This window comes from Melanotaenia boesemani, chromosome 8, assembly GCF_017639745.1.
Source record: "Melanotaenia boesemani isolate fMelBoe1 chromosome 8, fMelBoe1.pri, whole genome shotgun sequence".
Taxonomy (NCBI): Eukaryota; Metazoa; Chordata; class Actinopteri; order Atheriniformes; family Melanotaeniidae; genus Melanotaenia; species Melanotaenia boesemani.
This window is the reverse complement of record NC_055689.1, coordinates 5,016,159-5,041,516: the sequence shown is the minus strand read 5'-3', so window position 1 is coordinate 5,041,516 and position 25,358 is coordinate 5,016,159. Positions and strand designations below refer to the sequence as shown.

At 39.8% G+C, this 25,358-nt stretch overlaps 1 protein-coding gene across 1 annotated transcript; it reads left to right on the top strand.

Moving 5' to 3' along the window:
- The first annotated feature begins 5,655 nt into the window (after positions 1 to 5,655).
- On the top strand, positions 5,656 to 22,494 carry LOC121644674 (receptor-interacting serine/threonine-protein kinase 2-like). Its single transcript, XM_041992796.1, has 11 exons — positions 5,656 to 6,182; positions 6,768 to 6,921; positions 7,315 to 7,470; positions 8,449 to 8,606; positions 9,196 to 9,245; positions 9,342 to 9,503; positions 10,877 to 10,962; positions 12,529 to 12,630; positions 14,278 to 14,398; positions 18,340 to 18,525; positions 20,198 to 22,494. The coding sequence occupies exons 1-11, from the start codon at positions 5,986 to 5,988 to the stop codon at positions 20,581 to 20,583; spliced, it is 1,758 nt and encodes a 585-aa protein (XP_041848730.1). The 5' UTR covers positions 5,656 to 5,985; the 3' UTR covers positions 20,584 to 22,494.
- Positions 22,495 to 25,358: the final 2,864 nt, after the last annotated feature.

Below are 25,358 nucleotides of genomic sequence, written 5' to 3'. Positions count from 1 at the left end.
AGCGTGTGACGTGGTGCCATAAAACAAAATACTAGCATAACACAATGCTCCAGACCTGACAAAGGGTTTCTCTGACAGCTCTAGGGATGTACATACTAAATGTAATCAAAGCAAGTCAGAAACATTAAGTTTAAAGTCAGAAAGTTATGGTATTGCTTTATGCCTAATGTGAGGTCATCTGTCTGACGGCTTTAACTTGGTCAGAATAGGGTCAATGACAGGGCTGAGGTGGAACCAATTTTCAGCCCAGGAGTTTTATATTTAAGACCAGCCCACCTCCTTCTGGTGTGGAGTACATTGGATAAATGAGACATCTGTTCACTATTTATAATCCTGTAGTTTTTATTACTAACAAGAGTACAACTGCAGTTTTTATTGTGAAAATAAAGGCATTAAAAACCTGATTTCCTGTAGTAATTCATCATATTACAGAAACATTGACTATACAAATTAGTTTCCATACTTTCATACCTCCCTTTATGAGAGGACTGTCACTAGCAGCAGCTGCAAAAGCCATGCTGGAAAAAATTTAAAAAAAAGAAAGAAAAGCTGACTAAACCTAGGCCTGTTGAATTGAGGTGAGGTGATGTCATGTACAAATTATTCCAGCCATGTTCACTGCTGCATATTTGAACTAAACATGGTGCTGTAGTTATAAGATTGCAGGGAACTTCTGTTGTTTAAACAGCACAAAAACTTAAACCTGCAGTAGACAGTCGTAAATTACTTTCCCAAAAACCAGTGACAGTGTGATATACTATAGCTGACAGCAACAAATTTTCTCCCTCATACAGTACCTGCCTGCAGCGCCAAATGACTCAGAATGTCCGTCTCTGCCCTAGCAGCACCTGTCCTCCTCCTCTCTGCTTTAGTTTGCCTCGTCATAACCTCATCACCTCATCTTCTGTGTTGTGGTTGATTCTCAGATGTTTAAGGAGTTTTGTGGTCGTCACACACATCAAACTGCGCATCAGCAGTTTGAGGGAGCTAAATTATCTCCAGTCATTACTGCATGTGGGACATGCTGCTGTGTCATGTGCCTATGACAGGTGGAATAAGTACAGAAACACAGGAAAAAATGATTGACAGACATCAGCTCAGCTCAGTGGCAAGATGCAAAGTGAGATTTACAAAGCACCTACGCCACAGAGGTGGAAGACTTTTCCCCTCCTGAATCTCCTCAGCTACACATGAACCAGGTGGTTCTGAATGTATCAGTCTGAGCTGTTAGCGCTGTTAGCTGCCTGTCAGCAGCTCCAGCAGCTCTGGAAAGCTGTGGAGACTCGCGGCAGGTTGTAGCAGCTGCAGGACGAGCTGCTGGAAGTTGCTGCTGCTACGATTTGAGCTGCTGTCTGTCGCCAGATAAGGATCAGCAGGTAAAGAATAAAGTCCGGTGTTACTTTTACACCCCTCAAAAACACAAATCCGTCCCATTGCAGGAATATTTCACCAGAAACTCTGTGAAAGAATAGAGGTCTGAAACTAGCAAATCTACACCACTGAAGTTCAAATCTCTTCATATGGGTTGGTGGGAGTGTTTTTCTATGCCTACCCCATCTGTTTGCATCTGGAGGAAGGGGCTGTGTTTTTTTTTTTGTTTGTTTTTTTTTTTGTGTTTTTTGTTTTTGTTTGTTTGTTTTGTTTTTTATTTTTGTTTGTTTTGTTTATTTTCTCATGATGTAGATAATCTCTCTATGTCACATTTTACCCTGTAGAGGGCGTTATGAGCCATTTCTTTACCCATAAAATACATTTTTTAAAATAAATTGAAAAATTACTAATTTTATCAACAATGTATGTGATTTTCATCACAATTAAGTAATTCTGTGTTTACTTTAAGCTATTGCTGTTAAAGGTGGCTCTTCAAGTTACTGTGGAGTGGTAGCATAGTGGTTACAGGGTGGCTTGGTTCTGGAGGATCTGGGATCAAGGACCTGGGATCAAGGCCCTGGTGTGCCAAGTGCGATGATAACAGAGGCCCCTAAATAAGGTCCTTACAACCTGGACTCCCGGGTGCTGAAACATGGCAGCCTCTACTATATCTAAAGATGGGTAAAAATTACCAATCTGGATTAAAAAAAAGTAAAAAATCATGAGGTGGACTTAATTTTTCACTCAATACGTCTTTATTTTGGCTTAGATTAGCTGTTGTTCATTCATAACTGACATGATTCGATCATTTAACCGTCTGGTAAAAACCAGAGAATTTTTAAATTAAGTCCTGAAACATGAACATCAGAAGTGAAAAAGGGTGTGCATAATTTTTCATCTAATTATATTTAGAGGTGTCTATTCATAGTACCATTTGTATAAGATTTCGAAACTGTAGATGAAAACTCATGTTTGCAGATTTTTGGGGGCTTTCCCTGTGTCAAGACTTGTCCGCAATAAAAGGGAAATTCTTTAGCTGCTGTTGCAAAACATAGTCCTGCTGACACACTGGACAGCAGCTTTCCTATTTCATCTATATTGTATGTTGAAATGAATTTTCTGGAAAAGTATTCATTTAGAATAAAATCGGTAATTCCACAGTTTTGAAAGTCATCTGTAAGAATGTCTTTATATAATTTATGATGACTACACAGGGCATGATCTGCATGACAAGAGGGTCTACATTTTAAATTTCCCTTCCTTGAACGTTGCCCTTTGATCCAGGATCTCGTAACCCAGAAGAATCAGAGCCGTGGATCGTTTTATGTTCTCCTCGCTCTGCAGCAGCTTGGATGAACAGGTCCCATCTCAGACCCACTGCACCACTGCCCAGTCCACATCTTCTCTAACAACCATATGTAAACTCAGGAGACGCTCTCCTGGAAGTCTCCCCGATCACTCTGTAGCAGGCCACTGGAAAGGGATTGGAACAAATGGGGCAGTCATCTGTGTGGAAGAGTGTTAACAAGCACATAAAGTTAACACATGCACAGAAACACAACACAAGTTTATCAGTCTACTCACACCAAATCACAGCTGGGAGACCGTACACCACAGTTTCTGTGATCCAATGTTTTTTTTTTTTTTTTTTCCTTACTTAACTTTGCAGAGTTCATCTTGTTCATAATCTTGCTGGCTCATCAGAAACACCAATTCAAGCAGCGTGACATCCACGTAAGCTCTAGTCATAATGTGGTGAGGATATTACAAAGGTTTCAGATTACAGAGGGAGAATGAAGACACGGTCATGCTGCAGCGTGACCTGCCTGTCAAGAGGAGCTTCCTGTTTTATGGAAACAGGAAGTTATAAAGCACCTATAAAATGTCAGCATGTCTGACTGTAATTATCTGCAATTATATCTTAATTGGAAAGATGAATGTAATTTTCCCACTTCACCAACACATGTAAAAATCCACAAAACAAAGAAAGTCTTAACTGGAATCAAATTATTCATTGACATCAGGCATGTAATGTTTCTGGGTTCTCCCATATAGGTTGATATTACGTCTTTACATTTATCTATCCATCTGTCTATAAAAAGATTTAATTTTAGTCTTACTGGAACAAACTTTTGTCTTTGCCTTAAACAAGTTTTCTGAGAGGGAATCTTTCACTCTAAATAAATTAATAATTTGCTCATTCATTTATTTTAACCCATTTTCCTTCAGTGTCTCCTGTAGCAGACACAGTAAAGCCGTCCCACAGCATAACGGTATCTCCACTGTGTTTTACACTAGGTAAATTGTTAATCTCGTACCCTTTAAAAACACTGATGCATTTCTTTCCCAAAGACGTCACCTTTGTTTCATCTTTCAAAGAAAACATATTCCCCAAACTCTTCTTAAAGTAGTACAACTCTTTGACCCTATCTATGCATTTCTGGCTCATTTTGATGGCGCATTGATATTAATTATGTGAATTTCTGGAGCTGTCTATGCTCTGCAGTGTCCTGAGGCTGAGAAATTGCACTTCACAACTTTCTTTTTCGTCCTTGTGCATCACGTTCCAGCAGCACTTTGCTTTACAGCCTCACATCATACGCTAGCAACTGGATATCAACATGCTGGCCTTTTTAATAATGGAATGTGGTCAAATAGTTAATAAAAACCAAGAAGATGTTATTGAGGAAGAGAGGAAAAGAAAGACAGAAAGGGACAGAGCAAGAAATAAAACAAGGGTCAACATCAGACTGACTTTTACAGACTGGAACAAGCCTTGAAAAGAGACAGGATGAAGACAGATGCTGAACTGGCCGTCGTTAGGGGTGCCAAAGTCATAAAATCTGCCCTTTGTTCTTATTTTATCCATTCCTTATTATATAAATGTTTTTCTTACTGTTATTTGTTTCTTTGTCCTACATCATGTCAAATTTTATGAGGAACAATTTTGTATTATAAGGGCAGCATGTACTTTGTACTGTATTAATAAACACACACAAACAAATAAAAGAAAATACAGAGAAAAGTTCAGTAGTGCTTCTTTAAAGTTACTCACATTTACCAAATTTACCAGACAATGGCAAGGTTTTTGGGTTGGGAGCAAAATTTTGTTGACCACCCATTTGGCCACCCCAAATCTGACGGTTAACTTTTCAAGACTGTTAACATGAAACCAAAGTAAACAACTTTCTTTATTTTTTTATCATTATTTGTTTTATTATTTATTATTTGCTGTCTGTGTTCTTTACAGGCCCTGCAATAGAACGGCAACCTGTCCAGGGTGTATCCTGCCTCTAGCCTGCTAATTGCTGAGATTAGCTCCAGACCCCTGTGACCCTAAATTGGGCTAAGGGATAGGGAATGAATGAACGAACAGGCACGAGACTACGGTATTGTCCAGGGCATTTTGAGTGACCCTCTAAAACAGTCACACTTTAGACAGTACAGCTACAAGAACAGTTGCACTGTAATTGGTTGATTGGTCTGTATCTGGCTTATCTTGGCCATCCCATTATAGACATCCTGGATACGTTACTGACACCAAAACAGTGCTAACAAATTAAATAAAAGAAAATCATACATAAAAAGCTTTTATTCAGCTAAAACAAACAAAAAAAAGTATGTTTAGGAGTGCTTAATAAACAAAGATAGGGTAGAGAAAACGTATGACAAATAGAGTAAAAGGCACTTTTGTTTGAATATAGTTCAAATTATTTTCATTTTATGGCATAGTTTAAATTACTTTCATTAACTTCACATTACCTTATATAAATTCATTATATCAAAATGCTTAATTTGAATGACTTTCCAGACGTATTCCAAATGTTTGCATAGTCTGTTTTGTCAGTACAAGTCATTATTACACTGTATTATTATTATTAATTATTATTGATATTGATCTATATCAGCAACAATACCAACAACAATAAAACAAACAAACAAACAAACAAACAAAAAGACCACTCCAGTCCAAGTTACTCTGTCTTGTTAAAGTTAGCAAAGCATAAAACTTTCCCCAGCTTTGGGGAAGTTCCATGTTAAAACCCCCGTTATTGTGATAAATTTGGGTGCAATCCCTAAAAAGGTGGATTCATGGCCCAAAATATGTCTGAATTATCAATTAAAGAACAATTAACCCATTTTCATTCTAACACATATCTGTAATAAAACTCATACATATGTGTGTCAAATACTTTGAAAGAGCTATGCGGTGACATGTGTGAATCTGTCAAAACCGACGAACCTGAATGCATCTCGCAAACCCGGAAGTGTCGTCATTGGCAACAACAAACCACCTGCCTTAAATACCGCGGAGCGGCGCAGCGCGCTGTTATTGTTCCAGCCTGTGACAGCTGCTCGCTGCGCAGCACACCATCAATAAACTCAAACGTGAAAGCGAACAAGTTCAGGAGGCGATTCTGTTTAGTAAAAAGGAGGATAACTGTGTATTGGTTTCGATTTTAAGCAGCCCTTCTTCCCCAAATCAACGTTAGCTTAGCTTGCTAACTGTCGCGACGTTATGGCATGCGAATAAATGGGAGAAGTGTTCCTCATCGCATTTACTAAAAGAGACGGTTATAGTAAATCCGCAGCTACTTCCCGTAAGAGACTGCCATGGAACCGCACGCGGCCATGGGCTACGTGAACATAGGCAGCCTCACCAGCACTTTGCCAGTGATTCCTTACCAGAAGCTGACGGACCTCTACTACCTGAGCAGAGGGGGCTTTGGTACCGTCTTCAAGGCGCAGCACTCCGACTGGAGGACAACCGTGGCCATCAAGTGCCTGAAGCTTGACTCGGTTGGAGAAAGGTAACTGCGCCGATATGACAGTCAAGGCCTTGTTTACTTGTGGGGAGACATTTTAGGATAATATGTATTCAAACAGTAATATATAATTGTATCAAAATGGGTGAAGTTAATATAAACTCTACAAACTAAGAGATCGTAAGTTGGAAAAAAACATTTAAAATTACAACTAATGTCAGACTGAGCATTTTTAGTTTAACTGTCCCATGGGTTGTTTGTGTAGCAGCTGTAGCTCAGATTTACAGTTTAACCTGAGCCAAACAGCATGAGTCATAGGTCACGTGACTTTCCCATGCTCTCAAGCAGAGATAAAGGTTATATCTGACAGCAAATTTATCTTATTTGGGATGGTTCCCAGTCGGACTGATTTCCTGGTCTTGGGGAGTTAAATAACACAAACTGGACTTGCTATAATGCTTTTTTTATGCTGCAAAGAAATCCTGAATCTGTATTAATTTGCTGTTCTGGTTTAATGAGTCAAAACAAGCTCTACCAAAATGTCATCACTGTTTTGCCTTTTTTTGTCTTCATTCAACCTGGGGACAAAGGTTAACTGTCTCATCTCCCCTTTCACTTGCTGTGTTTCAGAGAGAGAAACTCCCTGCTGAAGGAGGCAGAGGTCCTTCACAAAGCCAGATTCAATTACATCATCCAGATCTTTGGCATCTGCAATGAGCCTGAGTTCTTCTGCATAGTCACAGAGTTTATGAGCAACGGTTCTCTGGACCTGTTGCTCCACGAGGTAGCCACATATCAAGTAACTTTATATTACAAAGAAATGTTTATTTACCAGCAGATCTGGTGCTAAAGGATCATATCAATCAACATAATTTCCCTACACTGATTAAGTCTGATTGGGCTCACTTGTATAGTTTTTGTTTTCAGATTTTTGAGTGAAAGAGCCTCTCTGTTTGGCTGCTGCATCTGTTTCAGGATGGCTGTGGTTTATCATGGGTTTCCTGTCAGTGAGACTGAAAATAAAAGTGAAACAGAGTAGTCTCTGGTGAAACTTAAGTGTAGGGAAAATCCTGCATTGAGCCAGTCTAGTAAACTCGCTGACACTGTCTCAGTGCACCATCACATCATTTCCTTCTTATTTCAACCTTGACATCTTGTTTGTGATATGTGTTTACAGAAGGACGCATACCCTGTTCTTGCCTGGCCTTTGCGCCTGAGGATCCTGTATGAGATTGCCCTGGGGGTGAACTTCCTACACAACATGACCCCCCCTCTCTTACATCATGACCTGAAGACACAGAATATACTGCTGGATGGTGAATTTCACGTTAAGGTATAATTCAGAGCTGTCTGAGCAAAACAGGAACATTTATGTAAGAGTTTCGGTGCATCTGTTCTGATGCTTTCAAGTCATTTCATGTCACATGTTCATACATCATACTGTTTATTACAAATCATTAAACCTGTCAGTATTTTTTTCACCATCTTCTGGGGAGAATTAAATTAAATCATTTTAGCGAAATTAATTATGAAAATTAAGATGTTACTGGTCTTACAGTCCAGATGTTCATCTGAAATTGACAGAAAGTTGATTTTAAAAACAATCTGTTTAGTTTTATGTACCTAAAGCACTTTAAAGAGAGCACTCTTCATGATATTTGGATTTATTATATCTATCATATGTGGATTCAGATAAAGTCCTGGGCTTCACGGTGGTGTGGTGGTTAGCACCACAGCCTCAGCGCAAGAGGGTCACTGGTTCGAGCCTCAGCTGGGGGGGAGTTTCGAACCTGGGGGATGGTGGCCTTTCTGTGTGGAGTTTGCATGTTCTTCCTAAGTATGCGTGTGTTCTCTCTGGGTACTCCGGCTTCCTCCCACCATTCAAAGACATGTTGGGCTGATTGGTTGCTCTAAATTCTCCCTGTGTGTGTTTTATTTATTTTTATTTAACCAGGAAAAACCTCATTGAGTGTCCTGGCCAAGACAGCAAACCAAGTTACAATCAATCAAAACCACCAATAAAATTACATCTAAAATTACAAACATACATCAACACTTCAAGTTACAAAATAATATTAGTCAAAACATTTACAACCTAAAGACTTGTCATTTAATGCTCTCAGCTTACTTTTAAAAAGGGTGTAAGGAGACCAGCTCCATCAGACATAGCTTGTCCTGCAGCAAATTCCAAGCTGTTGGAGCAGCAAATCTAAAACTTCTTTTTCCCATTTCAAGTCTGACTTTGGGTATAGAGAGCAAAATTAAAATACACCTGTGTGTGTGCGTGTGTGTGAATGGTTTTTCTCTCCAGATCGCAGACTTTGGTCTCTCAAAGTGGCGGCAGCTTTCTGTCAGTAAAGGTTCAGGGTCCAAGCCCGCAGAGATGGAGGGCACAGTGATCTACATGCCCCCTGAGGAGTACGAGCCCTCCAAGAGCCGTCGAGCCGATGTGAAACATGATATGTACAGGTGAGACATCAATGCTCTCATGTTAGTTGTAGGGAATCAGCCAGTCTGTCCACATTCCTTCTTATTCAGGTCCAGATGTATGGGTCAGTAACATACATTAGGTATAGATTGTTAGATGTGAGTGGATCTCAATCTATTTTACGGGAAAAGTATGCTTGGGTGAGATCTTGATGACTTTGTTGCATTGTTTTTAAACTGATAGAATCTGTGTTTGCTCAGCACAGTCAGCATTGCAGAGAAAGGAGCTTTTCCTGCCTGGCAAGGTCAGAAAAAGTCCCGGCATGAGATTAGTGTCATACCAATGCAGAGAGCTGCAGAGTAGTGGCACTCATCACTCTGCAGCTGTCAGTCAGCACTGACATGTTCAACAGTGGAAGAGGAGGCTGGAGGTTATTTTCTGGAAAAAATAAAAAGCTTGAATCCCTTTTCAGCTTCGAATTGCTGCAAGAAGTCAGTCGTCACACTTCCCTAAAAAGCTTCTGTAGTTATCATGTCATAAACTCCCCGTGCTCTGAAGGGGGATGCCATCTGACAGAGGTGATGCAAATCTTAATTTCCCTGACACCTTATTTTAATTTTTGCTTTGTAGCTACGCCATTATTATGTGGGAAGTGCTGGCCAGGCAGATACCGTTTGAAGGTAAGCTGCTATTCATTTATCACCTTGTTGTTTTTCATTTACCTCATATCCGTAACCGTCTCATTCAGTTTATTTGTGTCTGTGATGCGTGTTCAGAAGTGACCAACCCCATGCAGATAATGTTCAGCGTGCTGCGCGGGAAGCGTCCGGACACCAGCCTGGACACCTTGTCGGCTGAGATTCCCAGCAGAGACACTCTCATCAGCTTGATGACCTCAGGCTGGACCGCTAACCCCGAAGATCGACCTTCTTTCCTCAGTAAGAACAAAAAATTAACTATACAACAGCTTTTTTTTTCTGGTCAACATCTCTGTAACATGACTTTTTATTTTTACCTCCTCTAGACAGAGGTCGTTTATTCAGCGGTCTGTCTGTCTGTCTGTCTTTAACAACATAACTTAAAAAGTTATGGACGGATTTTGATGAAATCTTAGAAACAAGTGATTAGATTTTGGGGTGATCTAGATCACCGCCTGGATCCAGGAATTTTTTTAAAGGATTCTTTACAATGGGAGAGCTTCTAACTAAAAAATTATGCCTGCAATCACTGGCCAAATAAATTTACAATGGCTTGGTGGGGGTCTGCACGCTCTGAATACTTGAAATGCTGAGCAATATTTCATCCCATTTGTTGGGTGCTTGGCACAAAACACAAAATTATACTCTGCAGGGATCCTCAGTCCTGGTTTTTGAGGGCCAGCTTCCTGCAGGTTTTAGAAGTTTCCCTGCTGTAACACACCTGACTCAGTTAAATGGGTAATTAGCAGACGCAGATGCATAGCTTGACATGGGGCTCGGCACAATTCTGAGTCAGGTGTGTTACAGCAGGTAAACTTCGGCAAACGTTGTAACAATAACAAAACAATAATTTTGAGATCACAGCAGAACAAATCAACAGTAGCAGTATCTGAGGCCCCCAAAGGCCCCTAAACCAAGTACACTGTGTCTTAAAAAATTTCCATCATATTTTCTTCTACTGCTGTCCTCCCTGTGATCTTGCATCTGGTCAGATTCGTCCCTACACTGCCTCCTACTGGTTACTCATATATTTTATCGTGTGAACATGTGGCGTTCATTACTGATGCACAAACGACGCTTCAAAGCTTCAGCCGTGATAACCACGCAGACACATAATTAAATACAAGTGCACTTCAACCCCACTTTTTATTGGACACAAACATGTCTGGTGATATTTTACATTTTTTAACTACAAAAAAAAGTTACAAGGACAGTCTGAGACCGTCCAGATAGGTGGTCTGTTTTAGCACCATGCCATAGAGCGACACCAGTAATTTCCCCCACTCACTTTTGGGAACAACAGATTTTTCATGCTGAGTAACAGAAAAATTTAGCAAGATTTTATCCTGATAAAGAAGTGACTAATTAAAAGCTTCCTGCTTTAATAATAACATTTGAGGACTAATAGACCAGAATGGGAAAATACACAATAGCTGACACAGTTCTGGCTTTTTTTATCTGGTTTTATCTTGATTGTTTACAAAAGGCTTGAACCAGGAGGAGTTGTGGCTCAAACTGATGACCAACCATGATGATAAATCGACATAACACCAAAGAAAGAATGTGAACCAGATGAAACCAGATTTTTCTCACATTTGTTGTTGTCATTTCAGAGTGTTTAATTGAGCTGGAGCCAATGGTGAGGAGGTTTGATGAGATAGACTTCCTGGAGGCGGTGCTGGGGATCAAGAAGGCAAAGGTCAGTCAGGAATGAAGCTAAAGCCTGATCCACTGCTGTTAGTGTCTGGAAATCTCTCCGTCCAGGACTTGATTTAAAAACTGATGGATCATAATGTCCAAATACAAATAATGTGAATTAAATATTAAACTGTAGTAGTGTAAATTGGGAGAGTTTGTGTTTTCCTGTGACTAATGGAGGCTGATGAAGAAAAAGATGCCTCATAATTTCCCCTAAACACATCCTTCCCCATTTCGGTTTTGCTGTGTTCACATTAATAAGGTAATAACCTTCAGCTGTAAAAAGAGTTTTTAAGAAAAACGCTGTTGTGGTAGAAACTGGTGACCCAATGCAGAGGAAAAGAAAAACACTAATTATAGAGTAGCAATGAAATCAAGGCATATGAAGGGTTCTCGGCATATGGTTTCATAGATTGACTATGAAAACAAAGCTTTAATTGACCTGGAAAGTACTGAGATTTATGTGATTATATGAAAGATAATATTTGCTAAAAACCCATTTGTTTTAAACTGAATTATTAAAAACTGTCCATAATGCAGAATATTGACAGTAAAGGTTAGAAGTGTTAAATTCTTGAACAAGATAAGTTAATATTTAACCTTGTGGGAAGGTTTTTTTAAGGTTGTCTTTGCTAAGAATCACTTTTTAACCCTATTGACGTGTTCATTAGATGCTTTATGTGCAAGTAAAAAGACATTTGATGAGCAGAGTCAGCCATTAGTGATAATCTGCAAAGAAACATCCAAAAGTTTTATTTCATTTTTACAACAAAAACAAGTCTAAACATTGCTTTCAAACACGGATACACCCATGAAAACAAGCCAATTAAAGCTTTTCACATTGTGTGGAGTCGCATATTTGTCATAGCTGCTTTAAGGACTTCACCTGGCTGGTCCAGTAAGACTCTCTGGAAGCTGGTTTTCTACTTTTGACAGCCTCACACAACTCAGCGCCTCCATGTAAGACCTTACAGTCAGAAGACACACTTTTTTTGTAAAGAATATGTGAGCTGTGTCTATTTTTGAGGCCCTGATCACGACATGTATCTTCTGTAAAAATTACATCCAGGTGTTGTGTTCCCATTGATGCCGAGCTTCTTCCTCTACTGCAGAGTCACATTTCCACATTTTACTAACAAGCCAGATATTAGTGGGTGTTCGTGGGTTTTTGTCAGTCTAAAAAGGTCCTTCCTCTTCCTGAGAGTAGCTCGCTGGTTCAGTTAAACAGAGTTGGAATAAACGGAGGATACAGTGCCCTCTGCTGGTGGAATAAGTTCATAAACCTCCATTCACCTGAATCTACAGAATAATACCCAGTGCTGTTTTATTTTTGTTTGTTTATTTCATGGCAATAACTTGTAAATGTAAAATTTTAATGATTACTAACTGCTGTATAATGACTTTAATAATTTTACTCAACAAAAATGACATTTTAGCCTGATATTTTTCTGCCTTTATAAATCTTATGCTTCCTTGTGTTCTAGTCAATGTTGTCTTCTCTATAAGGATTGCTAATATAAGTAAGTATAACATCTGGTGACGCCTGGTTTTTCTCACATTTCTTTAGATGATGCAGAGGTCAGGGTGCTGTTCAGCTCAGCCGGTGTGTGAGAAGAGGAATGTGGAGGTGTCTCTGAATATGCTGAAGGACCGACCCAGCCCGTGGCCCGTCAGTATTCAGTTTTTACCTACTTCAGAGCAAAGTTCAAAGTAAAACACAGAAACTTAACATGTAAACATATAAAAATATTCAGCACTTAAAAAACATGATATCCAAACTGAAATATTACTGGTGTCTCATTTATTGGACCAGGGGTGTCCAAAGTGGGTCCTCGAGGGTCTCTGATCTGCAGCTTTTGGATGTTTACTGCTACAGCACACCTTAATCAGATAAATGGTCAACATGCTTGAGCAGAATTTGATAATGAGCTGTTGGAGAGAATCATTCAATTTTAATCAGGTGTGTTGGAGCAGGGAAACCTCTAAAACCTGCAGGACTGTGGCCCTTGAGGACTGGAGCTGGACACCCCTGTTTTAGACTACCAACTTAGCTCGTAGTAGGAATGGGCATGCCAAGAAATATACTAAATATACAAAGTCAGTGAGAATATTCTGATCATTGCTTCAATATCTCCCACCTTGGCAGGTGTTTGGCTAACATCATGTTGCTAGTATTGTTATGTAAACATGTTACTTTTCCATTTAGACCACATACATTTACGAGGTTTGCAGCAGTTTGCAGCTGTCTTTGGTCTGCAGAACATCTCAGTGCATTCTCCACTTGAGTATGTAATGTCTGCTAGATATGAACTTGTTCACTAATCTGTGGTGAGAAACAGATTTTCGACACTCGCTAAGTGAGTGTTCTGCTCAGCTACAGTATCATCAGTTTCTTCCGTCTTGTACTGATGGTTTATCTTGATGGGACTGTAAACTCAGGCTCTAAAAATTCCACCAAACTTTGAAAACCTCCAAGCAATCTAAGGAGACATGTCTTCAGCTATCATGTTTATGATAAGGTCCAATATTTGCTTTTCACATCAAACGTCATCTGGTGACAAAACTAGTTACTGACCTCTGATTTGTGGATGGACCTTCTGTAGGATGCTGGTGGTAGACTGATGAAATGCTAGCTTCCCAGGCAGAGGTTGAACTGGATCTCATTTTTGGTTCCTTACTTGAAGAAATTCAACACAGAACTATTTCTATTAGCATCAAATCTCACGGCGACACACACTTTGTACCAGTGCTGAGCGACGGTGAAGGGTTCTTCTGTTGTTTTGTTCCTGCTTGGTAAACTGAGGTGGTAAACTGGTAGTAACACATTATTACCAGATGCTGGTTAAAACAAGACAGTCCCGTATCAAGGTAATAGTCGCATAAATTATTTGATTTCTTACAATTAAATGACCAAAAATTATTATCCATCTCTGGGAGGTAGCATTAGCATATTAGCATTTGACTTCAGGGCATACTTGATCCAACTCCCCTAAATTCTACAGAATGAGCTGGTCCACAGTTGTGTGAGATTCTGATCTTTTTCCATAACAGCTGAGCGGGAAGTTGATGTCTGCACTCTGCTTCCACTGTCAGAGCAGGTCACTGACTTAAACTGAGCTCATACCTGCAGACAAGATATAAACAGTGTTAGCGTAACAGAGTCAGGAGGTCCTTTGTTCATGTTGTAACAGCCACAAAAGCTGCTCAATGGAAAGCAAATGCTCTTCGACAGACATCAGACGATGTCAGCAAGGATTCTGGGTTTTATTCAGACTTTGTCCTTTTTATGTTTGGGTGAAACTGTTTGTTCTCACAGGAATACTCCACGTCAGGTTCAGGATCTGGCTCCACGTCAGGATCCGGATCTGGATCTGGCTCCTCCCAGGACACAGAGATATCTCTGCCAGGCATCCTCACCAGCAGCAACGCTTCTCCACGTAATAACACATGTTTTAGCTATTCATTGGTGCCACGACCCAGAACTTTATTTTTTGTATTTATTTTGTTTTTTTAAAAAACAAATCGTGATCTCGTTTCCACTTGGAAGCATCACACAAGCGTTGGGCAATATTGCCAAAAAATATCTCAAAATTTTATCACAAAGCAATATTTCCGGTCGCTGGTTCGATTCTCAGCTGGAGAGAGGTTTGAACAGTTCCACTCCACCCTATTCGGCCATATTTGTGGTTTGATAGCAGCGATAGGATTATCTACTGACAGAGAAACGTTTTATAGGCGAATCTTTGTTTACATCTTTTTGCGCATGCGCGTGTGGTTGGGCGGCAAGAAGACCTGTTGAGATGGCGGAACCTGCTAGCATAAACAAGAAAGTAAGCGGGCGAAATCCAAATTATATAAGTACGCTAAGCTCCGAAGACCAGAGGAGGTTTAGAGAGAAACTAAAAATTTGTGTTGCAGACAAAATCGAACAAATACAAAGCCCATATGAAGTCTGGGATGACGAAAAATACTGGTCTGACTCACCTGCATCTTGGCCACAGATGTGCTGGGGAGATATTTATTCTTATTTAGTTGAAAGCCCTGGACCCTTCACCCACGAGAAGTTAAAAGCTTTTAAAAGCCTCGAAGCTTATAACTATTTTGTTTCAAGAAAGGTTGCGCCAATCTTTTCGGTGAAACAAAAATCAGTGGTCGTGCTCAAAGCGGAGGTCAGACCCGGCCAAGCAGAGTCACAGCGTGATTCGCATCTTCCGTGGGTGATCGCCCAAGAAACCGGTGAAATAATCACATGTCACTGCGACTGCAAAGCCGGGTAAGGCTTTATTTATCAGTGCCTTTGAATTTTTTATTTTAAATCTAATGACTGTTTTTCAATTTTATTGGTCCTGTTAACTATAATTTAAATGGCGTTTGGTCTATCGTGAAAAACGATCATAACATCTTACAAAATTTTTCTTTCAAATCCAGTCTAGGAGAAACATGCAGTCATGTAGCAGCTTTAATGTTTAAAGTAGAAACAGCGGTCAGGATAGGACTTACAACAGCTGCGTGTACCAGTGAGGCTTGCAGGTATCAAAGCACGTATCATAGCACGTAACCATTTCCTTCTTTTTTCGGTGGGAATGCGGAAAAACTTTTTGTTGGGCCCCCAACGAGCCGTACAGCCAATCACACAACACGAGTGAACCATGTAGTAGATCGCCCTCAAACTCCAAACGCAAAGAAATCCAGCTAACAGATGCAGCTTCTTGCCACCCAATACCGTGATGCAATGCGGCAAAAGGTAAACACTGACGTCACAAAAGATTCGCCTATTGGCAACTTTACTAGAGATGTCAACAACGGAAAACGTGTCCGTCCAGCCTTACATATTTGAGTCCTTCTCTCTCTTTTGCGTTCGTCCCTCACTGATAAGTTCCCCATACACTTCCATGTATTTTTCATCATCCCATGCCATCTCCACCAGCTGTTGTTCCCCCCAACACTAGTTATTCCACACTACCACAATATAAATAAAATAAACAAGGCCTCGACATTAAGGAGTTAGCTAATGCGAGCGTCAAGAAAGTCACTGAATGCATTTGGGTCATGCGTTCCCCTACACAAAGCGACAAAAAACAAAGCCAAATAATTTTATTCAAAGCACATAGTACAGTTATATCCTCAGGTAGGAAGCTAAACGTTAGCACACAGTACAGTTATATCCTCAGGTAGAAAGCTAAAAGTTAGCACATAGTACAGTTATATCCTCAGGTAGGAAGCTAAAAGTTAGCACACAGTACAGTTATATCCTCAGGTAGGAAGCTAAAAGTTAGCACACAGTACAGTTATATCCTCAGGTAGGAAGCTAAAAGTTAGCACATAGTACAGTTATATCCTCAGGTAGGAAGCTAAAAGTTAGCACACAGTACAGTTATATCCTCAGGTAGGAAGCTAAAAGTTAGCACACAGTACAGTTATATCCTCAGGTAGAAAGCTAAAAGTTAGCACATAGTACAGTTATATCCTCAGGTAGGAAGCTAAAAGTTAGCACACAGTACAGTTATATCCTCAGGTAGAAAGCTAAAAGTTAGCACACAGTACAGTTATATCCTCAGGTAGAAAGCTAAAAGTTAGCACATAGTACAGTTATATCCTCAGGTAGGAAGCTAAAAGTTAGCACACAGTACAGTTATATCCTCAGGTAGGAAGCTAAAAGTTAGCACACAGTACAGTTATATCCTCAGGTAGGAAGCTAAAAGTTAGCACACAGTACAGTTATATCCTCAGGTAGGAAGCTAAAAGTTAGCACACAGTACCGTTATATCCTCAGGTAGGAAGCTAAAAGTTAGCACACAGTACAGTTATATCCTCAGGTAGGAAGCTAAAAGTTAGCACACAGTACAGTTATATCTTCAGGTAGGAAGCTAAACGTTAGCACACAGTACAGTTATATCCTCAGGTAGGAAGCTAAAAGTTAGCACACAGTACAGTTATATCTTCAGGTAGGAAGCTAAACGTTAGCACACAGTACAGTTATATCTTCAGGTAGGAAGCTAAACGTTAGCACACAGTACAGTTACATCCTCAGGTAGGAAGCTAAAAGTTAGCACACAGTACAGTTATATCCTCAGGTAGGAAGCTAAAAGTTAGCACACAGTACAGTTATATCCTCAGGTAGGAAGCTAAAAGTTAGCACACAGTACAGTTATATCCTCAGGTAGGAAGCTAAAAGTTAGCATGCTGGGCGATGTAAGGAACTGTGTGGGTTGATAAACAACCACATATTTTGACTTGTCTAATGGTAACTTCGGCATAACTAAACGTGGCCTACTGAATCGCTTTGAAGGAAAAAAAAATAATAAAAATTGCGGATTCACAAAATTGGATACCCGGAAGCCCATGACCTTATTTAGCAGACCCACAGCAAATACTGTGACGTAATAGACAAGAAAACAGTAACAGAGAATAGAGAAAACTAAAGAGACTAAAAAATATGACTCAAAAAGAATTTAAAGATATATACACAGCATCAGGAGAGAATGTATTTAAATTTTCTGCATTGATGAACACTAATAGTGATGCATCCCCTGTAAAACATCCTCATCTCCCCTGTGACGCTCTCAAATCCAAGCATAGAGATATCCGATTCACCGGCGCTTTCCATCTTGCCTCTAGACACCTCCGTTTCTCATTGACGAATGCTGTACATGCTTTAAAAATTTTAACGCAGTTAATTACAATAATTAGTTACCGCCGTTAACACGTTATTTTTGACAACCTTAATATATACAGGCTTTGTAATTAATTAATCCTGATTAACTGCATTTTAATCGAATAACAATACTTGCCCCAAAAAGCACAATTTTTTTTTTTATTTAAATTGAATTTAGTGGAAGCTTAAGTAATGTCTGGAAAAATGCATTTAATTTAATTTCAATTCAAAACAATAGAAAGAGAAAATATACCAGGGCAAAAATGAGTAGACCTAAAGTTTAAAGTCATTTTAACTAACAGCTCCAGCTGTTCTTTAACTACAACATGTTACAGTACTTTTGGAAGCGGCAGAAGTGTGCGTCTTTCCGAACACATGACAAAAGACAGTATTATAGCTAAATTATTTGAATAAGAATCTTTTTTTTTTTTTTTTGTCTGTTGTTTCTGTGATTGTTTGGAGCTGAAATCAACATTCTATATATTGCACAGCCCTACTCAACACTGCTTTTATCTGCCATGAATCCTTGTTACTCGCTCAGCCGAGCTCACCTGTGCTGCATGGGTTGAGGTGCAGTTAAATGATGTCATCATGCCACAACTGTGTGATATCTTAATATTACATTTTCTACTCTTGTCAAAAAAATCTACCAGTATTATTATGAACGATAGGATTTTGCACACACCTACATCACTCTTCTTCTGCTTGTTCTTTTTGACGCAGAGGGCCTTCTTAATCTGGATCCTCCACAGTCTTTGAAGGACAGCTACTCGGCCAACAACCTAAACATCTTCCAGCCGACTAGATCACAGACTGATTTAAACATACCCATGAAACCTGCCCCGTGTGTCACAGAGTTTGAAACACAGGTGGATAACCTCACCCTCAAACCGCAGCCTCAGCAACAAGGTAGGTGGTGGAGAAGAAGTTGCTGAAGAAACTGCTAAAAAAGCCGTATTCATGTTTTCTTATGCTCAACTGAGTTTTTATTGTCATACTGAAATATTAATAACAATATTTTTTTCTTAATTTTTCCCAATTGGAAAATTAGGGTTCTGTATATAGGTCATATTTTAGGGTGCCAGTTTGCTTGCTGGGAAATTCCTCATCGTTCATTTGTAAATGCACAAATTAGCATTGATTCAGACCAAACTAGCGAACTTGGTCCGCCTAAAAATTAGAGATGTGCACGACAACTAATTGATTAATCAAAACGGCGCACCAAGTTGACACCTGTTTTTTATTCTTTTTTTTCTTTCTTTCTTAAGTTGATCAGAAACTGTCTGTTTAGAATTGAATGTTTGGCTAGAAACACTACACAGCTCTAGTTCCAGCAGAGTCCCGTGTCTGCTTCACACTGCTGGGTAAAGTGAAGGGAGCTAACCCTGAAGCTAGCTGCTGCTTCACCCAGGGGTAATCGCCTCTCCTCTGCCTCCCGACCTCGGTTTGGAGGCAGAAAGTTTAGCAGCTGCTTTTACTGATTGTGGAGGCAACAAACCAGAGCCACACGGTTGCTAAACCCTCACAGAAATGTTTCTTCAGGAGCAAAAAGATCAGACGGAAAGACAAAAAAAATGGTTTTGTTGTTGCCGAACGCTCCTGTGGGCGCAGTGTTTAGCTCACGTGGTATAGCAGCCGCCATATAAATACAGCCCACTCAGATTCAATCCCTAACCCACTTTCTCGTCTACCCGCTATACAATAAAGGACATTAGAGCCCAGACAATGTTAAAAATATAACAAAGTAAAAAACCCTTGTGTATGGAACACACACATTATATAAATAACATCTCACACGTTTCACAATTTCCCTTTGGAGAGGAAGTATTTTTTCATTTCATTATTGATGTCAGGTCATCACGTCACAACAAACCAGCTTTTAAGGCCTGACTGGTCAACTTTAAAATTCACCTAAAATGTCCATCACTAGTACAAATGCAGGTCTCCGTCTGCTTCAAGTCAACTAAATACAGTAAGTGGACTACATAGCAATGCGGATTGTGGAATCAATACAGGGGCATTTGATGGTGGGTAAACACGATCAAAACAAAGGTACATGCAGGATGATAGGCAGCTCTGGCTGGGAGAAATGGCTCATGGTCAGACGTAGAAGAACTCAGTAACAGTTATGTTAGAAATATGTTCAATCCATGATTGCTAGGATCTAATGGCTACATATTTTACTCTGATGTGGTGGAAGATCTGATTAGTTTGAGTAGTGCAGCATGAGCACAATCTTGCTCCAAAAGAATGTTGCACCCCACGCCTGAACCGAGTCCTCAGTCGTACAGCGTCTAGCAGACTATCTTGGTGTGATCCCACCCTTAGTGCCCCGGAGGCAGTTGAAGAGTTAAGCCTTGCTCCAGGGTCCACAGTGGTTCACCTCAGTAACCACTAGCTATATCACTCCATCATAATGTTCAGAGATTTCTCTGTTGCTCTTTCTGTGATATATATATGTTTGTTGTTATTTGAATCTCATGAAATGGTGATTAAAATCACTTAGATTAAGTAATTTTTTCCTTTTTTTCTGATTTCACCACTAAAATTGAATTCCTGCTTCTTTCTCCTCTAAATGCAGACGATTACTCGCTTCCGCTGCCAAGCCCCACACACTCACGAGGCCCCATCGGCCACTGGATCTCAACGCGCCGCGAGGAGATCGTCTCCCAGATGACGGAGGCGTGTCTGAACCAGAGCTTGGACGCCCTGCTGGCTCGCTCCATGCTGATGCGAGAGGATTATGAACTGGTGATTAACCAGCCCACGCGCACTGCCAGGGTCCGCCAGCTTCTGGACAACTGTCACCGACACAGCGAAGACTTCTGCCGCATCGTCGTCCGCAAGCTGCTCGACAACAAGCAGATGGCCCTGAGTCCGTACCCACCTGAGATCAGCTCCCCGACAGCACCAGTCATTGCCAGCGCGCCGCCGCTGTCCGCCTCCTGCAACATGCACAGGAACTAGCAGCTGCAGATAAAGTTGTGGAGACTGTCCACTGACTGTGCCAACTTCACACTACAGCTAACTGTAACATGAGCTTTTAACAAGCTTTTCCTGGAAAGAGCTGCAGAAGAGTCGGTTTAGCAATAAGAGTCACATGACAAACGTAAACATCCCACACAGGAGATGAAAGATGCTATTTTATATCACCAGTATCAAAAGATTCAGACTGCATTACTAATTTTATTTAATGTTTTATGGGTTTATTTATATTTTCCCTATTAATGTTATAGGTTTTCAGCATAGTTTATGTGATACTCTTCCTCTTATTTAGGCCGTGGTTTTGTAACTTGTGTGTGTGCGTGTAGAGTAGATTCCTCCTTTTTAACCTGATGTTCTAAGAAAGTGCTGCCTTCCTAGAGCGTAGACAGGTTATTCCTGTGATAATGTATCATGTTTTCTTGGATCAACTTTACCAAACGAATCCAGCAAGTGTTTGTCCCTCACAGCAGCCGAACCTGCGTTTATTCAGCAAGAGAACAAGTCAAGTGTTAGTTTAGATGTGTGCTCAGGATTTTGCTTCATTATATCACTTATTTTCCTTTTTTCAGTAATAGCTGAGGTAAATAGTCACTGGAGAAAAGAAGAGGTTGTAATGTTACACCCAGAAGGAGAGGGAGGCGTGCATTTCTGCACGCTGTGTGTTTGTGTCCAGGTTAAAAGTGGACCAAGAGGACCTGCCGTCTCATGTCTTTGGCTCGCTCAGTTTCCCTGATTGCTTTCACTTTCCAAGGCTTCCAGAGTTGCCTTCAATCCAGAAACTCTGAGCTAACCTTTCTAAATCATTTAATCTCTTTACTGAGCTGCCTGCCTGCAAAATAAAAACACATTTAACCAATAATTTCAGTTTATTACCGTTCAATCAACTTTTTCTACTGTAGCTGCTTATTAACGCCTGTAGGTCAATCCTTTTTCTCTCTTTAGGATGGTGATCACCCCAAGATTCTGTTAAATGCAAAAAGTACACCTACTCCTACGGTTATGTGTAAATAGGAGTTAAAGTTTGTCTCTGGAGGCTTGATATTTCTCCATTTTCTCTGCATAAGTGTGTTGTAGCACTGTAATTATATTTTAAGATCATTTAGAGGAATACTTTATCAATTACTCCTGTTGTTCAACACAAAAGAATAAGTTTTAGATTTGTTTAGGAACATCTCCAAAAAATCCAAGGATAAAAACATCAAAATGGGCTGCATTTACTTTAAGTAAAAGTTCTGTTTCAGTGCTGATGTTTACGTTGTGTTGATGTGTGGGTGTGTGTATACAGTTTTTCATGGCCTCATTTCTGCCTTCACTTCCTCAAACAGGTGCTTACACAACATTGTAGCTGTGGCATTTACAGCCCAGTCTTTCTGTACGTTCATCACACAACAACCTCGCACCGACGCAGGCCATTTTTAGCCCAGGCGATTCAGGCCGAGCGAGGTCGATATGCTTCCACGTGTTGGGCGTGTACTGCCTTGTCTTTAAAATAAGGGGGAAAAAAATGTGTGCCTCATGTACGGCTTTTAGTCTCAACTTTATTGACTTTGAAAAGCCTTTTCAACACATATCAAATAAATCTGAGTAAAATGCCACAAATTTGATCGCCTGTATATGTTGTATCATCTTTTGTACTGCAGATGCTAGTTCCATCTTTTTTACATGTATAGATTCAGCATTAAGATGTTAAAAGAGTTCATGTCTTGTTTTTGTTGACTGATGATTTTATATGGCGGAAAATACCTTCAGCTAAATGGACTAGGAGTTATATTCAGTGTCATACAGGTTATACAGTAGTAAAATGTGATAGCTCAGTTGACGTGTAGCAGCATTTTGAACTGAAACATGAACGCTGTATCTCCATCCTCATTAAAAATATGTACTCCGTTTTTACCTCTGCCTGCTCCTTTTTTATTCATTGGATTTTGGATTACTCACTAAATGTAGGGGATATTTGGCCCATGAAATTTAATTATTAATTTTAGGATTTTGTGAAGTTTTATCAAGGACTAAGTGTTTTATCTGGAGTAGATGGTGGTTAAACAGGGGCGGCTCTAGAGATTTTTTGGTGGGGGGGCTATTCCATGTGAAATCTTTAAAGAAAAAGGTCTATATTTAAGGAAGTAATTAACTGTTTATTACTACTTAAGTTATAGTCTTGTAAACATTAGGACAAAATATGTAAAAACCAATAGTCAGTGGTGTTTTTCCATCAATGATTTGCTTAGTTTAGTGACCAGGGGCAGATAATAAAGTCTCTCTATTCTTCTTATGGCGGTCCTGAATGTCCTTAACCACTTTTAAAGAAGGCATTTGAAATACCTTATCAATAATGGGAAACAACAGCCTTTAGCCCGGTCAGATGTTTTATCTGAGTTTATTCAACATGTTTGGTCAATTGACTTCAAACAGCCATCTGGTGGTTTTAATGACTTTTACATCCTAATTTATGAAATATAAACAGTCTAAACTGATAAATATCACCTGTGTAAGCTTTATATTCAAATGCTGCTTTACGATCAATAATTGCTGGTTAAACGCGTTGTCATGGTGACGCTGACATGGTGTGATGACTTGCCATCAGATGTGCAGCAGCTGTTTTGCTGGTAAAATTCACAATTAGCACAATTACTCAATGTAGGGGATATTTGGCTTTTTGTATGATATCAGAATGAACCTAAAATGCACTATAACCTTTAAAGGTGAATTTAATTTAACTTTCTTTTAACTTCTAAATGTGCATGCACAACTATTCAATATTTAGATATTTATTGCAGAACATGCTGTTCTCTAACAAGTTGATCCACCACAAAACACAGCAACAAAAGAAGTGCCTTAACCATAAATAGTCTACTTAAAGTTCTGGCTTTTAATGACAGCTTGTATCTGAACAGTCCTCGTCATACTGTTCCCATTTAGACATCAGACCAAAACCACATCTAAAGAGACCATATGTTGTGGTGTACCCACCACGGTTGTTAGCTTTCAATAAACAATTTCAATAAATTGTTTGAGATTACCATTGCATGATTCTACTAGTGTTCCACAATCATGATATATCGACTTAACATAAATTTTAGACATTTTCTGTCAATTTCACCTGAAAGTTGAATATCCTTAATTTTTGTGAATAGTGTAGCATCCTGATTTTAACTCCAGCAATGTCACATTTTATGGAAATATAATATTACATATCAATAAACACAATGGACTCAGATCAAACATATTTTACTTGACTGCATGTTAATTTTGATTTTCATGCTGTAAAGACACTTTCCTCCCAGTGCCATGTTTTATGCACTTGATAACTGAAGAACATTTTCTCAGTACATTATGTGCTGCGTTCATTTGTATCAGAGGTTGACCCAAGTAAAGAACAGTTTGCTGCGGTGGACTGGTGACCTATAGAGGATGTATTCTGCCTCTTGTCTATGCTGCTGGAATAAGCTCCAGCCCCCTGCAACCCTGAGTTAGAATAAGCAGGTATAGAAAATGGATGAATGGAAGGTCAGTTTACATGTGTTATTTGCTAGAATTCAGTTGTCTATACTTGGGATGGTACCTAGGGGGACCCCAAGCCACTCCTTTGGTCCTGCCCTATTCCGAGACCTCTCACTTAATCCAATGCAAGGGCCTGAAGCTTAACCCAACTTCTACTAGACAAGAAGCAGGGTACATCCCAGACAGGTCACCAGTTATTTACCAGTGGCAGCCCATCTCATCCAGGACCTTTCTGTGGATGCATTCAGGAATCAATTAAAGTAAATTCAATTAGGTTTGATCACCAGCCTTACTCCATATGGGCTCATCTGATGCTGAATAACTCCAACATTCTTCAGTTCAGAAAACAAAAGCCTCGTTTCCACCAAAGGGTCTAACTCAGGACAGTTTAGTGCTGTTTGGTTCAATAAACCCTGATTCTCTGTTGTGTTTCCACAGCCAACCATACCCTCACCTGGTGGGCACAGTATAAGCCAGATAGGGTTAGATTCGTCAGCAATGTAATAGCATGACGTCTCAGCGGCATGACATCACATGGCATGACGCTGGCCTTACTTGAATTATAACAAAAAGAAAACGAGACACCGGTGAACATCCAGTTTGTATTGTTTGTATTCTTGGTATGTGGCTTTAAACAAGGAAAATTCACAGTATATTTAAACATGGTGCTGTGCCTGCTTTGCTTTTTATTACTGAGCTGTATAGGAAGTGACAATTCTTTTGACCAATCAGTGGACTGTTGTGTGTCAAGCTCCATCTACACAGATAGGGAAGCTTGGGACCCCAGCAAAAGAGTCCCAAAAAAGTAGGACGGTTCAGATCAGATATCCTGGCACCCTTCCCAGTTTTCGCCTGTAGAAACCCCCAAAATACGTTCCCACCCGTCCCATACCAATGGTGGAAACGGGTCTACAACCGGATTCAAAAGTGATGCTGCTTAAAATTCACTATCATCAGTGTCTGCTGGAACCACAATGATTTTTTTTTTTTTTTTTTGAGTTGTTTCTCATGAGTAAAATATATATTTTTTTATCCCCTAATGGGAGTAGCTGTGAGCTTAACTCCCTGTTGTGAAGTTTAGAGTGAAACTGATTACTAAGTTATGCAAAAGAAGTACAAAGACGCAGGTCAGCGTTCAGGTCTTTGGCCTTTGTTTTAAAGTCTTTCTAAAGACATACTAATGTATCTTAGCAGCTGGCAGCGACACTGCTTTAGACAGCCCAGGTGTATCAGAGGATGCTTAATTATCGGACAAA

Coding starts and splice junctions, on each gene's coding strand:
- LOC121644674 (XM_041992796.1), top strand. CDS start 5,986: ATGGAACCGCACGCGGCCATGGGCTACGTGAACATAGGCAGCCTCACC. Junction 9,246..9,341: donor CAGGCAGATACCGTTTGAAG/GTAAGCTGCTAT, acceptor ATGCGTGTTCAG/AAGTGACCAACCCCATGCAG. Junction 18,526..20,197: donor ACCGCAGCCTCAGCAACAAG/GTAGGTGGTGGA, acceptor CTCTAAATGCAG/ACGATTACTCGCTTCCGCTG.